The sequence below is a fragment of the Arvicanthis niloticus genome, chromosome Y, assembly GCF_011762505.2.
Source record: "Arvicanthis niloticus isolate mArvNil1 chromosome Y, mArvNil1.pat.X, whole genome shotgun sequence".
Taxonomy (NCBI): Eukaryota; Metazoa; Chordata; class Mammalia; order Rodentia; family Muridae; genus Arvicanthis; species Arvicanthis niloticus.
The window spans coordinates 11,540,459-11,561,947 of NC_133431.1; the positions used below are offsets into that span (position 1 = coordinate 11,540,459).

Here is a 21,489-nt window from a genome sequence, read left to right on the forward strand (position 1 = left end):
GCAAAATAACGTTGTTGCTGTTGTTCTAACTTGCTACTCCACTGCTGTGATTGAATCCTCTAAGCAAAAGCATCTCAGGTGATAACTGGTTGTGGTACATGGTTCTGTCAGATCACAGTCTATCATTTTGGGAGCTTAGATTAGAAACTGAAAGCAAAAAGCATGGACAATTAACTCAGCCATTCTGGATTTCTGACGGGGCTGATAACTTATAGACTCATAGCCAATCCTGGCTATTTACCTTGAGAGAAAAGTTTTGAGTGGATGGTTTTCAGCTGACATTCATTCTAAAGCAAAGGAAAAATCCAGGTTCAGAACTAAGAGTTTTAGTTTGGATAGATGAGAGAGGTTCTGGTTAGTCAACAAAATGATGGACTGGGTATTAGGACTATCTTGTACCTCACTGGTACAAATTGGCATAATTATGCTCTAATTGTATTTTGAGAGAACAGTTTTATTTTAACAGGAAGGGTCATATGTAAAAGGAACTTAGGTGGGAAGGAGTACTGAGAGGAAGAGAAGGAGTAAGGAGAGGAGGAGAAGTAGGAAAGGAGAAGCTAGGTGATGAGAGAGAGAAAGAGAGAAAAAGGAGGGGACATGGAGACACGTGTCTCCACCAGTCAAAGATAGTTTATATATCTAGGTTGGGTATTGGGTTACACTTCTGATTCAGCATTAACAAACTTATAATGCCGTTAATTAATATTTTTTTAAAAAAAGTGTATAAAAGCAAAAAGAAAAAAAGAGGATGGGATAGGGGTTTTCATGGGGGTGGGGGGTGGGGAAAGGGGATGGCATCTGAAATGTAAATAAAATATACAATACAAAAAGCATGGACAAACACTGTCTCCTGGCTTGCTCTCTTGCTTGGTTACAGTCTCATGCTCAGCCTGCACTCTCATCCAGCCCAGGACCACTTGCTTAGGGATATTGCCACCCTCAGTGGAAGAGCCTCCTACTCAATCATCAACACTATCTCTCACAGACATAGAAACCAGCCATTCTGATGAGGACATGCCCTGAATTGAGGCTCCTTCAGATGACTGTAGCTCTGAAATGCCGAGAACTGAAAACTACTATGACACAGACACAATAATAAATGAGGAAGTTGTTACAACACAAACCAATGATTTAACCATATCAATTACAGGAGGTCCTGTCACCCCATGAGGAACTTGGAGTTGTGGCTGAGCAAGGACAAAATAGGGAGGGCACCAGGCTCAGAGCAGGGAAGGATACACTGGAATGGGGATCTCAGAGGCTGTGCTGACCTGGGGTGAGGGTCTTTAACCCTGGGTTCCCAGGCCAGTGCTACCAAAGAGGAGGCTAAAACAGCTGGAAGGTAGACAGAAAAGCAGACTGTCTCACACAACAGAAATGACCACCAACAAAGGACAGGATCTCTGACCCAAGGAAGATATGATAAATTTGTGACAATCAATGAAGAACAACCTCCCATCTTATGATAGCTCCAAGTTCAAAACTACAGAGTCACAGATGAACTGGGCAGAGGGTAGTTCAGGAGGTGGGAAATGAGGTCTTTGTCTTTCCACCCTGTAAAATAAGGTAGGCAGAGCCTGATTTTGCCCAGGATGCTGTCTGGAAGAGCTCTCTGTCATGGACTAGTCAATGGGTCTAGGTCCTGTTGTTAAGAAGGATTTAACCCAAGGTGTGGGGCTAGTAACTAAATCGATTAGGATGGAGTCTGTCTCATTTCCTCAGTGAGAGAATAACAAGTGCCACACACAATACAGACAGCCACAAGGGGGCAGTAAAAGCTACCCAGCAGATTCTTCCACTTGGACAAAGGAGAAAATGAAGACAGGATGGCAGCTGTGAGCCCTGTAGCAGGGTTTTAAGTCTGCTCTAACCTTCCCAGAAATTAAAACCAGAGAAACACCGTTCACTATACCAGGCTCTGGAACATCTTCGAAGCACTTTGGGGCTGCGACTCTTCAGTGTATCCACTGTAGCAGGGTTCCATGTTCAATTTAGTCATCTCCCTCCACAGATACTCAAGAAAAACCTGAAAACCAAGGCACACTATCTCAAATCTGGCAGACAAGCCACTGACCCAAAAAGAATGGTGGATATTAACAACCGGCCTTTCAATCCTTTAGTTGGGAGTCCTGAGGGTCTTGGGTCAATGCACTAAGATGTTATGTCCAGGTCACAGAGACCCCAAAGACCAACAAGTAGCCTATTGTAATGCAAACACATGGAGGTCTTTATCATGAGCTCTGTAATAAGGATTCTCATCAGTCAGCCTCACATGAGATCAAAACTGAGAGTCTAGAGGTGCTGAGTATTTATTGTAGTTACAGCAAGATTGGGGCATTAACATATAGGTCAGCAACTTAATATTTAAAAAGCTGCATGTCTGGCATAATCTGCAGGAACCAATCAAGGGGGCAAAATCATCTGACAAACATGATGGGTAGACTAACTTTTCCTCTGTAAGGTGTATTAATTATCTTATATGTAGCTTAACCCTGCAGTTGTACCTTGACTGGCTGTTGACAAGGGGGGTTTGTCATAGGATGTTTGCTCAAGTGGACTTTGTGCACTCTCAGAAACAGAATTGATTGGGGTTTACAAACTCATCTTTGGCCTGAGGTCCTGATTATTGAAAAACGCTCCTGTTCAACCACAAGCCATGCATGGCAATAGAAAGGGTACTTTGTCCAAAGACCTACCTCACTATCTGTTACTGCAGATCCTAATATCAGTTGCACTTACTCTGAGACAGAATACCAGTGGAAGTTGCCTCTCCCCCTGTGCATGCCACTTATAGGTAAAATAGACAATGCCCACCTGCCCTTCCTTTCCTGCCTCATCCCTGTGTCTCAGCCACATTTGGGCAGACAGTCCCTGTTCAACCACATGCTTTACCTGCCAGGACACAGGTAAGCTTTCTATAGATCTACCACACTGTCTGTTATCCCAGATGCAATGATCACAGTTTCCCCTAGCACTGTACTAAACACCAGAGGCAGCTTTACCTCTGTCCTGACTATGTCTGCCTGTGGATGCTAAGATCATCTCTTCCTGCCCACCTCTTCTCCCTGCTCCCAACATTACCCAGCAGTCCCTATTGAAATTTAAAAATTAAAAATTAAATTAGTTTCTTTCCTTCTTGATCATTAAACTAAATTAATTACATTAAATTTTAATTTAAAAAATTAAATTAAATTGAATTGAATAGTTTTTCATCATTAAAAGATAGAATTATTTCTTCACATATCTTTTATTTCCAGTAATGCCAACCTATGGTTAGAAAAGTATTTATATGTATTTATATATTTATATATATTATATACATTATATATTGACATACTTATATATACTATGCACATTACATATATTTACATATTAGTATATATTATGCACATACTTGAACATTCGTATCTCATCGACATATTTATATATATTACGGCACATGGATCTGAATATTTGTTTCTTATACACATATTTGAATATCTGTTTATTGTACACATTATATGTCTATAATATATAAAAATATGTCTGTAATATATATAAATATGTCTAATATATATACATCTATAATATGTATAAGTATGTCTAATGTGTATGTCTGCAGCAATATATATAAATGGCTGTAATATATGTAAATATGTCTGCAATATATATAAATATGCCTATAATATATATGTGTCTGTAATATGTATAAATATGTCTGTAATATATATAAGTATGTCTGTAATATATATAAATAGTCTGTAATATATGCAAATATGTCTGGAATATATATAAATATGTCTGGAATATATATGTAATATGTATAAATCTGTCAGTAATATATGTAAATGACTGTAATATATAAATGTTTGTCTAATACATAAATATGTCTGTAATATATAAAAATATGTCTATAATATATATAAATATGTCTATAATATATATAAATATGTCTGTAATATATGTAAATATGTCTATAATATATATAAGTATATCTGTAATATATAAATATATCTGTAATATATATAAATATGTCCATAATATATATAAATATGTCTGTAACATATATAAATGTCTGTAATACATATAAATGTCTATAATATATATATATATATATATATATATATATATATGTCTGTAGTATATATATATATATACATATATATATGTCTGTAATATATATAAATGTGTGTACAATAAACAAAAATTCAGATATGTGTATAAATTCGCAGGACCCCCCCGAAATAATAACTAATTATTATTAATCAATAATTTCCAGTGCTTTCTTTGCCGCCTGCCTTGAACAACCGTATCCGCCAGGGTCTCAGGGCCTCACCTCGTCCCTTATAGATTTGTCTCCGTGTTGTGTCGGCTGGGAAATAAATCATAGGAAAATCGATAGAGATGATGGAGCCGTGTCTCCAAATTCATCAATCAGATGCATCAACTATAAAACATAAAAATAAAATATAAAATACATCGAATATAAATTCTAAAATATAAAATTAAAAATTAAATTAAACTACAATGGAAAAAATATTAAATATAAAACATCGATAATTATAATGTAAATGTAAATATAAAACATAAAATTCGGTAATATAAAATTTAAAGTACAAAATTCAAAAAAGTAAATTAAAATGGAAAATAATAAAAAATACAAACTAAAAAATAGAATATAATATAAATATTAATATGAAATAAATAATATAAAATATAAAATGAAATAAAACAAAATTTAAAATCTCAAATATATGTAAAATATAAAACATAAATATAAAATATGAAATAAAATAAAATATAAAATAAATCAAATATAAAATATAAAATATGAAATAAAAATAAATAAAACAAAATATTAAATAGAAAATATGAAATTAAATGTAAATATATAAGAATTATACTTTAAAATTAAAATATATAATAAATATGAAATGTAACTTATAAACCATAAGTATAAAATATAAATATAATGAAAATAAAATAAAAAGTAAATAAAATGTAAAATACATCAAATATAAAATATAAAATTAAAAAATGAAAGCAAAATAAAATAGAAAATAATATAAAATAAAAACATGAAATATAACATAAAAATAATATATAAAATATAAAACAATATACAAAGTGTAAAATAAAATTTAAATATATAATAAAATATAAGATGCAAACTATAAATATAATATATATGTAAATGTAAATAAAAACACAATTTAAAACAAAATAAAATAGAAAATAGAAAATGAAAAACTAAAAGTAAAGTAATATATAAAATAATATAAAATATAACATTAAATATAAAATACAAAATATCATAAATTATATATATTATATATATAAAATAAGAAATAAATATTAAATAAAATATGAAATAAATGAAAATTTAAAATATACAATAAAATATAAAATACAAAACATAAATATAAAATATTAAATAATAAATACAAAATACATCAAATATAAAATATAAAATAAAACAAAATATAAATTTAAATATAAAATATTAAAAAATTATATATGTAAAATATAATGTAAATGTAAACTATAAAATAAATAAATATAAATTAAAACAAAATATAAAAGAAATAAATCTAATCTTTAAAATATATAATAAAATATAAAGTGTAAAATATAAAACAAGTATGAAACATACTATGAATATAAATATAAAATCAAAATAAAATATAAAATACATTAAATATAAAATATAAAACATAAAAAAAGTAAATCATTTTAAAACGATGTAAAATATGAAATCAAATACAAAATATAATATAAAATAAATTAAAGATTTAAAATAAAAATCTGATCGGACTTTTAATTCTACACCGGGCTGTGTAAGGGAAATAAAATTGTTAAATATTATCCTACACGCGTCACATCCTGTCAGACGCTGACCAACTGTGCTTCACCGTACGTCATAATATTGATAATAATAAATATTAATTTGTCTCTATAGCTTGTTTTATATTTTATTTATTTGTTATATTTTATATTTTATTTTATATTTTTATTTATTTCGTTTACTTAATTTTATATTTATACTTTATTTTATTCCATTTTATTTACTTTACTACATTGTTTGTTGTATTTTATATTCTCATCTTATTTAGATTTTTTCAGTATTTAATATTTTATTTTATATTTTTATTCATTTTATCTCATATTTTATACTTTGCATTTTACTTCATTATAATTTTATTTTCGTATTTCGTTGCACATTTTATATTTACATTTATATTAGGATCCTCCCAAGTTGACTATTGATTTGCATTGACTGCTGTCGCCAATTATGGATCAGTATTGGCTATTAATTATCGATAATTGCTTATCGATTATTGATCGGTATTGATTGCCCATAGGCGGTAATCGATCATTGGTTATCATGGTTACTGATCATTTTTAGCATCGATTATTCGTCATTGATTAGTATTGATTACCGATTATCACGATTACTGACCGTCATCGTCATCCCATCACCTTAACGCCCCTGCCTCTGCCGCCCCAGTGCTGGAACAAAGGCCTGCACAACGATTTATTGATTAGTTACTGTTTATTGATACCTGATTAGTATTGACAGAGCCGGGGGCCGCCGCGGGGAATCACCGGATCGATCGCAGCTGCCACCTCCGGGAGACCCCGTCGCCGGCTGTGACGTCACGGTCAGCGCGACGTCTCCCGGGTCCGCAGCGGCGGCGGCGACGACGATCCCGGTGCGGCTGCAGACAGGACGCGGTCGGGTTCGCGCGACTCAGTCGCGCTCTCTGTGACGTCAGAAGCCCGCGGTCGGCGGGCGCCGCGGGGCATCACGGGATCTAGCGACGCCGCCATTGACCTTGGGGAATCGCGCGGCCGCTGCCTTGCGCCGGAGCGGGTCCTCGTCGCCGGCTGTGACGTCACGGACTGCGCGACGATGTCGGCGGGAGCCGAGGGGAATCACGTGATCGATCAGCGCCACCATCGCCGCGGCCGCAGCCGCCGCCGCCCCCGCGGGGGTTTTGTTGAGACGCCGCCGTGCGCCTGAGCAGGTCCCGGTCGCCGGCTGTGACGTCACGGAGACCGCGACGGGGTCAGCGGGTGCCGCGGGGATCCCGGTACGGCCGCCGAGTGGGCGCGGTGACGTCACACGCCAGCGCCGGGAACGCGGGGTGGGGGACGCGGGTCGCAGACGCCCCCGGTTACCGGAAACAGCGTCCGGTGCGAGCCTCGTCTGCTTCCGCCCCGCAGGGTCAGAGGTGAGCAAGACCGGAAGTGCTTTAGCGGGCGCGCGGGAACCGGAAGAGGCACCGCGCCTCCGGACTGAAAGGCCTTCGCCGCTTTTCCGGAGGCGCAGCCCCGCCCTCCCCTGAAGCGGAAGTGCTTCACAGAGGCCCTTGGCGGCGGCGACGACAGAGCAGGGCGGGCGGCGCCGGGACGACCGCAGCTGGGGCGGCTCAGACGGACGCGGGGGGCGGGTCCTAGCGACGGTGAGCCGAGGCTCCGCCCACCCCGGGGCCGCGCGGATTCGGTTCTATCTGGCTTCCTGTCTCCCGCGGCTCCGAACTGCACCAAGGCCAAGGCGGGAACGCGGCGCCCAAGGGATACATGGCGGCCGGGGCGGAGCCAGCGGTGGTGGGGTTTGCGTGAAGGGTTGGGGCCAGGGCGGGTGGGCGGGGTCATGGTGGAGGGGCGGGGCCAGGGCTGGTGGGCGGGGGCATCCCCATCTGTATTTACAGTTCTAGTCTGACTGTGGGCGGGGCTTAGGTAATGGCCTGTGACGTCAGTGTGGGAGGAGCCAGTCACAAAAATAATTTTATAGTTGGGGGTCACACAACACAAGGAACTGTATTAAAGGGATGCAGCGTTAGGAAGGTTGAAACCCAGTTCTCTAGCTTAATATCTGATATCAGAGGACTTAGATGGCTCCATCCCTCCATCTTTTCTGCCTGCAGAATATGTCTCTAACAGGCTGGTTCCACTCTGTGTAAGCCAATCTCCCTGACAGACGTCTCACAGCTTTGGTGCCTCCAACACCTCGGAGTCTGTAGAGCGACCCAGCTTCACTTCATCTCTCAGGATCTTCATGCAGGGACTCAGGATTAGGGTTGAGGTCCTTTGTGGTGCATGCCTGTGATTTCCCTGAGAGAGGATCTGATGTTCTTTCTTTATTGAGAAAGGGTACATACACAGCAGAAACCATTTGGTTTTGCCAAAGAAGTCAGGAGACGGCCATATTCTCAGTCTGGAAACCGTATCACCTAATTACCCCTTTGTTTTTGCTGTCTCTTCTACCAGCTCTGTCTACTCTTCCTGGGTCTAATCTCTGCAGTGGTTGAGTAGTGTGTCTTGTGGGTTGGTGAAGATATCTGGAAATTTTAAGTTATATATAGTTTTAGCTATGCACTTCCTGTCTGAAGACTTATCTACTGTGATGGTTTGAATAGGAATGGCCCGCATAGGTTCCTGTGTTTGAATGCTTGTCCCATAGGGAGCTGCACTATGAGGAGGTGTGGCCTTGTTGGAGTATGTGTGGCCATGTTGGAGGAAGTGTGTCCATTGTGTAGTTGGGCCTTGAGGTTTTAATAGATGTTCAAGCTGTGCCCAGTGTGGACACAGTCTTCTGCTGCTGCTTACAGATCAAGATGTAGAACTCTCAGCTCCTTCAGCACCATGTCTGCCTGGATGCTGCCATGCTTCCCACCATGATGATAATGGACTGAAACTCTGAAACTGTAAGTCAGCCCAATGAAATGTTTTCCTTATAAAAGTTTCCTTGGTCATGGTGTCTCTTCACAGTAATAAAACTCTAAGATACCTACTCACCCACTTTCTTTTGCATGGTGAGACTGTTCCATCAGTTTCTGTCCCCACTCCCAAATAATTTCTTTATTTAATTTTATTTTCCTTTTTTTTACTCCAAATAAACTCTTTCTGAGTTTTAATTCACCCAATCTAGATTCTTTCCTTTCTGATCATTTTAGCACTTGTCTTTTTTTAGTGGGTATTACTCCCCAATTTTTTCTTAATTATGAGTCTTCTTATAGTCCCTTTTGTGTATGTTTATCCCCACAGCAAATTGTTCACAATATGTATGTCAGTATTACATTTTTTTAACCTGTGCAGCTGGATGATACAGGTTTAGCATTTAAGATCTCTGTTAATACACCACTGCTCAATTCCCTGGTTTAGATGATTTTACATTGTTTTTCTGGGGCCAAGACTCTTAATGTATGTGCATATTAGGACTCTTCAGTGCTTAGTGTATTTCCTTGTTATGTAAACAAAAGCTGGAGCTACATTTTCATTACTGTGGTATTGTATTGTTGTCTCTGTGATGACAGAATCATTCAGAACAGGTTTGTTAAGTTAAAATTAAGTACTAATCAATCAAAATAGTTGCTTTGCTTAATGAGGGCAGATCATACTGTTTGTTTGTTTATTTATTTATTGATTGATTTTTTTGAGACAGGGTTTCTCTGTGTAGTTCTGGCTGTCCTGGAACTCACTCTGTAGACCAGGCTGGCCTCGAACTCAGAAATCTACTTGTCTCTGTCTTCCAAGTGCTGGGATTAAAGACTGCCTGGCTAGATCATACTGTTTATAATTACAAGTTTTGCTGGTAAATGTTACTTTAGAGTGGATCCTGGTACAATTTTTAGAGTTAGTCTCTAGAATATGCAAAATTTTCTTCAATGAATCTTGGCAAATTTAATTTCTTCGACTTTGGTCACATATACTCTGAGAAACTAAGAATGTTAAAAACAAAAACAAAATCACTGTTTTTTAAATCACTAATTAAGAAACTCCTTTCTATAGTACCTTACTCACATGGGAGGAAATGAAGGAGGAAAAGATTGCAGTAATTACTATTTTAATTATTATTTGGTGTCTTTGTTTTCCTGTGGTGTTTGGTTTAGGACTTAGTGGTCCTTTCTGATTCTTTTATTAGTAGGAAGGGGCTGACTGCACAAAGACCCTTGGCTTTCATGGTTGTGAGCCCTCTGGGTCTTTTGTCTGGGCTATAGCCTGCAGCACGCGTATTGATCTTAGTCAGCCTGCAGTGTAACCATTTGCAAGAACTGGTTTGGTTGTCCAGTGCCCTCTTTAGAAGTGTGTGGGGGTTGGAAGGGATCTGGGAAATCAGAAAGCTTGCACAGGAAGGTTGACTTAGGGCAGAGATGCCTAGATCAGCTCTTTGTGTCTGTAAGAAAGCTTTGGAAACATAGCTGCTGTTTTTTCAGATGCTGATCTCCAGTTGTGAAGGCTGTGTCTCTGGCAGCTTTGACTTTGGGTCTCAGTTTTTTCTTTCAGGGAACCCCAACTATGTTTTGACATTGGCGCCACCTTGTGTCCCAGCTCAGTGTTGGGACGCTACCTCTGGATGCCTAGGTTTGCTTGGAGCTTGGGAAGGGAGCCTCTCAGTCAGCTCTCTGTAGATTTCTTAGACTCATTGCATGCTTGTTTTTTGTTTTTGTTTTTCTTTTTGTTTTTCGAGACAGGGTTTCTCTGTGTAGTCTTGACTGTCCTGGGACTCATTGCATGCTTAATTTCCACCCTGATGCAGCTTTAGAGTGAAACCCTTGTTGTATATTTTGTGGGGAATGGGGGACAGATTTTCATCTCAGCATAGTTTGGTTCTAAGCTGGACATAAGGTGCACCAATTTGTTGCTAAAATTTTCAACCCTCATAGCCCATATATATAAATGACACACAATCCAAATATTTTAATTATAAGTCATATGTCAAGATTGGGCAAATCTAATACAATACTAACTTTTTTCCAAGTGCTAAGACACCTTTTTAACTGTGGTTTCTCCCAGCCACATGATTCTGGTTCATAGTGGCTTCCTCCTCTCTTCTTCTCTCTTTTTCTCTATTTACCTGCCACCCTCTTTTAAGCCTTCAGTCCCACCTTTCCCTGCAACTATCCAATCACAGGCTCTAACCTTTTATTGACCAATTAAATAGAGAGAACTTTCACATGGCATCACCTAAGTGCATGATGGTCTGCTTGTGGGGTCTGACTTTTTAATACAAATCCAAATAATGTTAGTTATTTAAATGTGTGTTTACTATATTTCTTACACAGATGTTTTCCACATGTGCATTTGTCTAGTCTGCTGTAGCAGCATAGAATGTGTATTGTTAATGGTGTATATTCTTCCAGTAATACATGCATTTTTTGTTGGATATGCTACTATTGATTATCTAAGAGTCATAATAGTTTTACACAGGAAAGCTAATTGTCAGAATTTTGTTTTGTTTTTGAGTCAGGGTTTTCTGTATAGCCCTCACTGTCCTGGAACTCACTTTGTAGACAAGATTGCCCTCAAACTCACAGAGATCTGCTTGACCTCTGTCTCTGAGGGCTGGGGTTTAAGTCCTGCCCCCAGCTTGATATTTTGTTTTTTAATACTTACATCATTTTGTAAACTTCTGGGTTTTTGGTGAGGGGTAGTATAATTTGCACTTTAAATATATTTAAGTGGATCTTCACTTCGTGCTCTATCCTTTATCTTATCAGGAAGGCTTCCTTTGATTTGGGACTAAGTAGGCTTTCTTTAATTATTTCCAATTTGTGTTCTTTCACTGGCCTTTTATGAAAGTTGGATGTACTCAGATTTGGCTGTCATAGTGCATGAAAGATTGAGCCAGAGCCTTACACAAGTAGAAACGAGTGGGGATTTTCTTTGATTGTTTTTGCATCTTTTTACTATGTAGTCAGACCATCATTACCAAGAAGTCAAGTTGGCACTAGGGTGAGAACTTTAAGACAACACCTGGTAAGGCTGTAGTCTGACCCTCAGTCTGTAGTGGGAAATGTAATTAGAGTAACTCTGTAGATAGACATTTGAAAGAATGAATAACTGGTGTAGTCCAGTTTTGGGTATTGTTATTCATATATCTCTATGAAGAAATTAAATTTTTTATTAATGTTACTTAAACAGATTTTGTACTTATTAATGCTACTAAAAAGAAAAAACAGGTAGCATAGCCAGGATGTGAATTTCGTATAGCATTGTCATAAATCCTGCATTTATAAGCCTGCTACCATATATTTGTAGCATCTAAATACACATTTTGTGTTACTTGTTCAAGTGTTGTCATTTTTCCCATAAATTTTTTTACTGACTTAATCCTGCATACTTGATTCTTACGTCATACCATCTGGAATAGTAGTAAGCCAATGAGCTGCCCACGCTTGAGGGCCAAAATGTCTCGGACCGCTCTGTCAATGTTTGAACCCACTCTGCCAAAAGCCTTGGGGGCTAAACTGTTAGAGCCTTCACTGCACGGGCTGCTCTGGTCTGCAGGTCAGGGTTCAGCAAGAGAGAGAATGAGGACAGACTGGAAGAATGCAGACCAGACAGAGTGTGACTCAATCCGGTTTATTCTTCAGTCTCTCCTCCTAGTCCAAGTCCCAAGTCTTGAGTTCCTAGTCCGTAGTCCTAGTTCCTAGTGCCTCCAAGTTCCAAGCTTCTTTCAAGTGCTAAGTGCCTAATGTCTAATGCCTAATTCTCTGTTCTTCCTCCAAGTGCCAAGTACCTAATAACTAATAATTCTTCTTCACCCCAGTTCTCTAGTCCAAGTGTCTCCTTGCTCAATGCCTAATTCCTACTCTGCCGAATTCCTACCCATAATCTAACTCATAATTGTACTCCAAGTTGTACTCTCATAATTCCTTCTCTTAATAATAATTTCTTCTGTCTGCCTCTCACCTTTTATATGTCTCACATCTAAGCCACGCCTCTAAGTCATACCTTTAAGCCATGCCCTTAGGTCTTGTCTCTAAATCTGATTTCTAAGTCACGCCCTTAAGTCACACACCTTTAATCTCACACACCCAAGAAAAGATCCTGGGTATCTAAACCAAGATGTTTTCAGAGTGTGCTCAGCTGTTGTAGGCTGATGTAATCAATCCTCTTCTCAGGGTATATGGCTCAAGATGGCTGCAAGGATAATAATCCCCTTCTATTGGCTTCCCACAAGCCAGCTGGTTTGTGGTTGGATACAGGACTTCAATCCTATATGTGGTGGTATAGGGTTTAATGTGTTAGAAAATTGCTTCTATGAAAAGCAAATGCAAAACCAGGAGCAGATGCTCAGGAAAAACATATTGTTCATTTTATGAAAAACATATGTTATTCACATAGTAAATAAATGACAACTCCTATGTTAGAGATAATAGGTTCTAGTTAATCTTGTAGAGAAAGTTACAGAACACCAGTGGATATGCCTTTGTGTGCTTGTAATTTCAGTGCTTGATAAATGTCAGTAGAAGGCCATGGGAGTAGTAAGAAATTTAGACCCTATTTTGAAAATAGATGAAAAACAAGAAAATGTTCATGTCTTTAGTTTGGACAAGAATTATCCTTTGCTCAAACAAATGTAATGTTTATGGTTTAGCTTTCTAGTACTTAGATGGAAAACAGTAAGTAACAGAGAATTTGTATTTTAAGCTTTCAAGTCAGATACATTAACTTAAATTCTTTTATTCATTAGAAATCACATAATTAAGAAGATTGAGACAGAAAATAAAGGGAAAGCAAATGGGCTGAGCATCTGGACTATTTTACGTCATATGTATAAAAGAAAACCCTTGAGGTTTGTTATAGTATATGAGATATTTACATACTCTGCATATCTATGTGTGCGCATGTATGTGAAAGACCCCCACAAGGGGACCCTCACCCAAGTCCGGAACTGCATGAACCCAAGGACACAGGAGAGACCTTCTTGATGCAATTGCAGAAGAGGTTTAATGACGAGGGCCCGGGAACATATCTCACGCAGGAGATAGAGGTTCCGACCAAGAACCCAGGAAACTTGGGATATTTATGGGTAGGGGTTGGGGGGAGCGGGAAAATTTGGCGTGCTTACATATGATTGGATATTTCAAACATCAACAACTTGCAGAAGTGGCTATGTGTGAGCTGGCAGATGACTAGTTACTTTTGACCATGAAACCTTGGACTTCTCAGAAAGGTGGAGAGAAAAGTAAACACCAGATGGCCCATTACTCACTTGGGCTTGTCTAGACTTGTCTGGGCACAACCTTGCATGCCTTTTCATTTGGGTCACCCTGCCCCTGCAGGGGTTTAATATTTTTATTATGACTATATTTAACAAATTGTTGGTGGTCTTTGCTGACCATGAATTTTTGTTATTGTTACAATGCTGCTTTCAAATTTTGTTCTCACATAAGGATGTAGTGTATAGGTGAGATTATCTAGTTACACTGGTGTAATTTCTGGATATGAGGAATAGGAAACTAAATTTTCTAAAAATGATTAGTAAGTTATTGTTTAATCAAATGACCAGCAGAAACTTGAAATTTCTGTAACATATTAGTTTTAAGTTCTATAGAAACTTCTTGTCTGTTCACTGTTTTTCTATTACAGTGAGCTGCACAGCTCTCCTAAGGCAAGGGAGACAGACTGCATCTCCCTCACCACTTTTATCCTTGCCAACCCCAGGGACTGTGTGTTACAAGATGACAGGATGGTTTACATTTATTAAAAAAGTTTCAGTTTATTGTGACATGTTTTTATCTTAACTGTTGCTGAAGAGTAAAAAAAAAAAGAATTTTACTAGTTTATTTACTAAATATAGAAAAAATTTGTAGTTTATGTAGGTGTTTGAAACTTAAAAATTTGTACCTGAAAATAATAGAAGCCATATTTCTTTAATAAAGTTTAAGGAAAATGAATTTTAACATTATTATTAAACTTATTTTGATTCAGATACACTAGATTCATCAGTAGGGGAGACTTCAGGTTCTAAACAAAGCTATTGAATTGAGTCTTTTTTTCAAAAGCTGAAATTTTCCCCTGTAGTTATGAAGGCAGGTATGGAGAAGCTAAGTGAGTTCTAGTTCTTAATGGATAGTCAGTTCTTATATATTTATAGAAAGATTAAGTGTTGCAAGTTAATTCTATGACTTCCACATAGTAAATACATATTATGAAAGGAAATAATTTTAGCCTGAGTTCTTCATTTTACTACTATGTAAATAATTTTAAATAACATAATAGTCCCTAATGATAGAGCCTCCAGTAAAAACAATAACAAAACAAAAACAAACAAAAAAAGGCATTGTCATATTTATTTTGTTTCAGGTATAAAAAAGTAAGAAATTAAAAGCTACGTTTTTTTTTCTTTTTGTATTTAATGGCATGGGTGGAATCCTTATTTGTTCAGTCTTTCCTTTACAAATAAAAAAACTTTCCTCTAAACTGTCCTTGACTGCAGTTCTGGGCCATCCATCTATGTAAGACCCCAAGGGCTGCTGTGCCCTGGCTGAGATTTTCCATGTGCTGCTGCCTGCTAAGTAACATTCTGCCATTTTTCTAAGAACAAAACATCCTTCCCAGCACTTGAGAGGCAGAGGCAGGGGGATGACAGTGATGGAATAATGATCAATAATCAATGCCAATCAATAAATGGTAATCAATAATTATCAATACTAATTGATAACAAATAATGATCAATAACTGATGGCACATGCCTTTAATCCCAGCACTCGGGAGGCAGAGGCAGGTGGATTTCTGAGTTCGAGGCCAGCCTGGTCTACAGAGTGAGTTCCGGGACAGCCAGGGCTACACAGAGAAACCCTGTCTCAAAAAAACAAAACAAAACAAAACAAAAACCAAAAAAACAAAACAAAAAACCCCAAAAACAAAACAATAGAACAAAACATCCTGTTGCAGGATGATGCCCCAGGAAGGGAATTTATACTTGACATCCTATTGCCCCCCAGTTGAGTTCTTGTTTTTTCCTGAGTTTGTGGTTTTCCTTCCCTGGCTTGGTGTATATACTGAACCTGCTCAGTAAAGGCATTGGCATTTTCTCACAGTGAATGACCGAGTCTGAGTCTTTCTTTAATCCCCTAGGCCTATGCCTGAGCTTGGTACTGCAGGCAGCTCAGGAGCTGTCAATCTAAACAGTTCTGTCTGACAGATGACAATTTCAGACTTTCCCAAGAAAGTAGGCAATCTGCATAATGTCTGTCTGTTGCTTAAATACACACTTTAAATATAGTGAAACACTTGTCACTTCCAATCTTAAAACTATGGGAATACTCTAAATATTAAAAGTAAAACTGTCATGGCACTTTCAGACGTAGTAATCTTACTCCCCAGAGAAGTACAGTTGCCAAAAGTTCAGAGATCTATAAATCTATGAGCTGTAGCTGTTCTCCCCTCCTCAGATTCCCAGGCCTTTCCCACACTCACCTCCTATCTCTGTGCAGTTACTATACTGTATTGTATATGTCATATACAAAAATATCCACATTTGATAATGATGGAACTGTTGTAAGTCTAACTTCATGGACTGTGAAGAAGCCATAGAGGCTGTGGGCTTAGAAAATGACAGGGTTCCATCTGGGTATAGACTCACAGGATCACATAGAAACTACCAGGACCACCTGTAGAACATTTCCTACAAAACAAATTTGAACTATGAAAAAACTAATATTAATATTTTAATGGGTATTAAGGGAGAGAGTGAACATAAAGTTTTTAAAAAAGGACAGTTTGGCATCACATAGACTTGGCGCAGGCTTAGAGAAATTGCCAAGTAAAGTTACATAGGAAATCATTTTAATGATACTGTAATACTTTGCCTGTTGTACCAAAGAACTACAAAAGTGTGTTTATAACAGAGATCTCTCTTTTCTTGTCATCTTGTTTGTAGTTTATTGAATGCTTTGCTTCCAGCCCTAAAAAAACAGTATTGAAGATGGAAAGAAACTGGCCTGTCAAATGCTTCTTTTGATTCTGACTTCAAAGATATTGAAAGTTTAGTAGAGAGAAAAAAGGTGGTGGCTTGGGCTGACCAAACTACCAAACATTCAAACCAAAGTAATCTTCCAGGGATTTCTCTTCCTGTGACCTTCCCAGAATTCGGACCAATTCAGTCTATTCCTTGTTGTAAGTATTTTATATTTTGTTCCATAAATGGAAGCTTATTTCCAAGATTTCTTTATATTTATTTTATATATATTTATATTTAATTTGTTATATTTATCTTTTTATATTCCAATATAACAGCTGGTTTCTTTTAAATAGATTTTGTTATTTGATTACCACTGACAAAGAATCTAGCTTCTAAGTAATTTTAATTAACAAGAATCTCCCAGGACTTACCAGCAACTATATATTGATGTTCTGAATAACTAGCAGTTTCATTTCCTTCCCATTCTTATTTAAATTTTAAAGTCAATTAATTTTCAAGTAGGGAACATGAGCCACACTAAGTCACAACATGGGGATTCACCTCACTTGTTCCAAGAAAAGGTACAGTATTTTTAAATCTCTCAGTTTCATTCTCCCCTCTCTTTACTCTCAAATAGGCGTGTATACAAATAATAGTCAGTTTTCTTTGCTGAAGCATTATCACCATTAGAATTTACCTAGGTGACATCTGGAAAGCAATACTTAAAATATAATTTCATCTTTTGCAGTTGCTTCTTTATAGTGAATTGAAGATGTTGGGAAGGAAGTGGGGTTTTAGCACCAAGACTGAAGACTATCAACCAATGTATACATTTATATATGTGTATGCACATTCATAAGATAAAATAATGAACAATAACCATCTAACAGCAGTTTGGATTAATAATAATATATTATTATATATTAATATATTATATATTAATATTATATTATTAATATATACTATATATGAATAATATTAATATTATATAATAATGTTATATATTATATAATATAAATGTAATAATATTAATATTTCAATATATTATATATTATTTATATTAATTATATTATATATTACATATTATTATATATTATCTTATATATTATATAATATATATACCCTAACCCTGATTATATATAATATAATATATAATGTATTATATATTACATATAATAATATAATAACATTAATGTTATAAATTAATATTATTAATCCATATCTCACATATGACATACTTGTACAGATTATGTCAGCAATAAAGTAAAACGTTAATTTGGCTACCTTTCATGTTTTAAAAGCAAAGACAAAATGTTGTACTTTACAAACATGAATTTTCTTTTAGAAAAATATCCAGTAGGAATAGTGTTCAGTGTTTTTCTATTGGTTGTTTTGAGTATTTACTTCAACTGATTTCATAGACAAAGTAATTGCATGTATTTTTATTCCACGAGATGTATATGTTGCATCCATATATACAGTCTTAGAAAGATACAAGAAAACATGCCTGAGGCTATTTATAAACACACTTATTAATCTTAGATATATTCAATTATGTTCATGGAGAAGAACAATCAGTTCAGTTTAAGTCCTGTGTATAATCATAAACATTATCAACTGGTTTTGTTCTTAAGTTTACAACATACTGAATAGTATTAAGCTTGACTTTTTTCAACTGGTTTAAGAACCTTTAAATCAGAGGCAGTATTTTTATTTAAAGCATGTACATGACATACTTTCAAAAGCTGATTAGATTAACCATAATAAATTTAACTTGTACTCTTATTGAACATTTAAAACAATAAATGATAGAAAACAATATTACAAAAAGCAAGGATTTTGATTTCCCCTGGTGTTTATGTCTAAAGATAGAAAGCAGAGTCCCATCTGCTTTCTTCTACCTCAGCTTCTCCGGGTTATTCTGAAGTCAATCTTACATCTATCTTTTTTTCATTTATATCATTTGTCTCTAAGTGGAAATGTCTAATGTCTATACACCTAGTGTTATTTACTATATTATCAGCATTTACATTTCCCTGTCACAGAAGTGACTTCTTTCTGTACTTGAGGTACAAAGTCAAATATTGAGGTAGAAAGTCAGGCAAATGCTTTATTTCATCGCTGATTAATCAGCCTCTTGTAACTCTTTTTGGCCCAGGGTCTTATGAAACCCCAGCTAACCTAGAACTGGCTATGTAGACCAAACTGACTGAACTCACAGATATGGACTCCAGATCCCCCTTCCAAGGGCTGAGATTAGATGTATACAGCACCAGTCCCAGCCGTACTGCCTTTTAAATCTCAGGTTCTGTTGCATTTTTGTATTTGGTAATTGTGTATTGCTCATTGTCTACTTAATGGACATTAATATAATTCACATTTTTAATTTTTAATTTAATTTTTAATTATAATTTTTAACTTAATTTTACATATGCTTCTTATATAATTTACATTTTTTGCTTCTTAGCATATGTGGTTTCTTTTTCCATTCCTTTAAGAGTCTCTTTTGTGTGAATTGCCTACTAATTATTTCAGCACTTTTCTTGTACAATTGCCCTTTGCAAAATATTGTTTACAGACACCTAGCTGTGAAGACATTTATTTGTTCATTTTGTAATACTTAATTACTAAAAGTAAATTACTTAGGAAATATTTATGTGCTTAGGAATATGCACACGGGCACACACAGAGGCACACGGCAACAACTAGATTCATTGCGGAAATGAATAAAAAGAAAAGAAGGGCAGTATATAGGAGGAAAGGAAAGGGGGAAATGTAATTGTCTGAAAAAAATTAAAAATGACAAAAAGAAAGTGCAGCCCTGTGCAGTACAAGCCCCTGCAGCATTTGACTGATCCTATAATAAGGAGCATAGGTCACTTCAACAGAGATTAGGAGTGGGTTGCAGGTAATATGCTGTTTTTAAAAACATAGTCTGTTAGTTTTCACTAATAAATTTGAAGCATCTTACATATATTATATATATGTAATATATAATATATATGTATGTAATATATATGTAATATCTAATATATATAATTTATATATGTGTATGTAATATATGTAATATGTAATATATAACATATATGTATATAATATATAATATATGTATGTGATATATGTAATATATATGTAATATGTATAATATATATATGTGATATATGTAATATATATGTAATATGTGTAATATATGTATGTGATATATGTAATATATGTTTAATATATGTAATATATCATATATGTAATATATAATATATATGTATGTAATATATTATATATGTGTGTAATATATATAATGTGTGTATATATATACACATATATGTGTATATATATGTATACACACATACACACACACATATATATATGTGTGTGTGTGTGTATGTATATATACACACATATGTATGTATGTATATTTATATCCAGAGTATCTATATTTGTTGTCAAGTAGGAGAAATGAGCCATACTAAATCATGACATGGGGATTCATCTAACTTGTTCCAAGAAAGTCAAGAATGTAACAAAGGAAGGTAAACGCTAAGAATCAGAGTTAGAGAGAAGGCAGAGCACATGGGATTATTGTCAGGAATTACACATTTATTTTGAATGATTCATGTATGTTGAGCATGATCTCAGCACAGATGTGAGCTTAGCTGTGTATTAAATCTGACAATGTTGATCAGATCATCATGTTGTCAGGAAAGGTTGCAGCAATAGGAGAGTATCATAGGAGCAAGTAAAGATGGAGTTGGCTCAGATGAGAATTAGAATTGCTGAGAATGGTATGGCTCATGAGATTTTTGAGCCTGACATCTAAAAGGACGGGTTCATGTTAAAATGATTGGAAAAGACTTCGCATGTTACAGGTTTTCAGAGTCAAAATAGATTATATACAGGAGTTTAGTTATGGCCTTGTTAAATTTGCCTTAGAATAGATCCGAAGTGGAGATGTCATTGTGGACAGTTAAAACTCAGATGTTTCTGGGCGGTGGTGGCACACGCCTTTAATCCCAGCCCTTGGGAGGCAGAGGCAGGTGGATTTCTGAGTTCGAGGCCAGCCTGGTCTACAGAGTGAGTTCCAGGACAGCCAGGGCTACACAGAGAAACCCTGTCTCGAAAAACCACAAAAAAAAACAAAAAAAAAAACCTCAGATGTTTAGGAGAAAGGTCTGGTTGTGAACTGTAGCTTTGATGGTTAGTGACATTTACATAATATTAAATATTAATAATAATTAAAAATAATAATTTAAAGCTGCAGGACTGGATGAGGAGGGCGGGGATGTTAGGTCTTTCCTTCAGTTCCTCTTTCACCTTCACTGGATTTCAGCTTTCAGGATGTCCTTCTGGGTGCTAAAAATTTAGTTGAACTTTTTCTCGATGCTTTTAGAATCTTTTCCGATCCATAAATTTTATATTTTGTCCTTTCTGTCCTCTCCTAATTTACTTTAATATAATAATCTTATACATTGTTTTCTCAGAAGCTGATTGTTCCTGTTTGTGTTTGTAGTGCACCTTTGCTTTACATGCTGTAAGTAGGTGCAAGGGGTTGTGTATGAAATCTCTACTCTTCAGAGCTGCTAACTTTCTGTTGATTTGTTTTTATCTATAGTAGTTATGCTTGTTTCTCTTCATCGTCCTTTGTTTTAAATGGCTTTTGTGGTTGCATCTGGGAACTGAAAGTTAAACCCTTGAAAATTGATGGGTGCACACCTTTATTCCGAGCAAGGGGTGGGAGAGCAGAGACAGGGAGCTCTGTGAGTTCAAGACCAATTTGGTCTCTACAGTGAGTTCCAGGACAACCTGGGCTACACAGA

The 21,489-nt window shown here is 36.2% G+C and overlaps 1 protein-coding gene across 1 annotated transcript in view; it reads right to left on the reverse strand.

Moving 5' to 3' along the window:
• Nucleotides 1-1,916: 1,916 nt before the first annotated feature.
• Nucleotides 1,917-21,489, reverse strand: part of LOC143437302 (uncharacterized) — a 53,368-nt gene continuing 33,795 nt past the window's right edge. The window contains exons 2-4 of the mRNA XM_076922111.1: nucleotides 6,543-7,411; nucleotides 4,316-4,426; nucleotides 1,917-2,026 (exon numbers count right to left, since the gene is read on the reverse strand). Of these exons, the coding sequence (XP_076778226.1) occupies nucleotides 6,752-7,411 (660 nt within the window). The 3' untranslated portion in view covers nucleotides 1,917-2,026; nucleotides 4,316-4,426; nucleotides 6,543-6,751. The remainder of the gene's footprint in view (nucleotides 2,027-4,315; nucleotides 4,427-6,542; nucleotides 7,412-21,489) is intronic.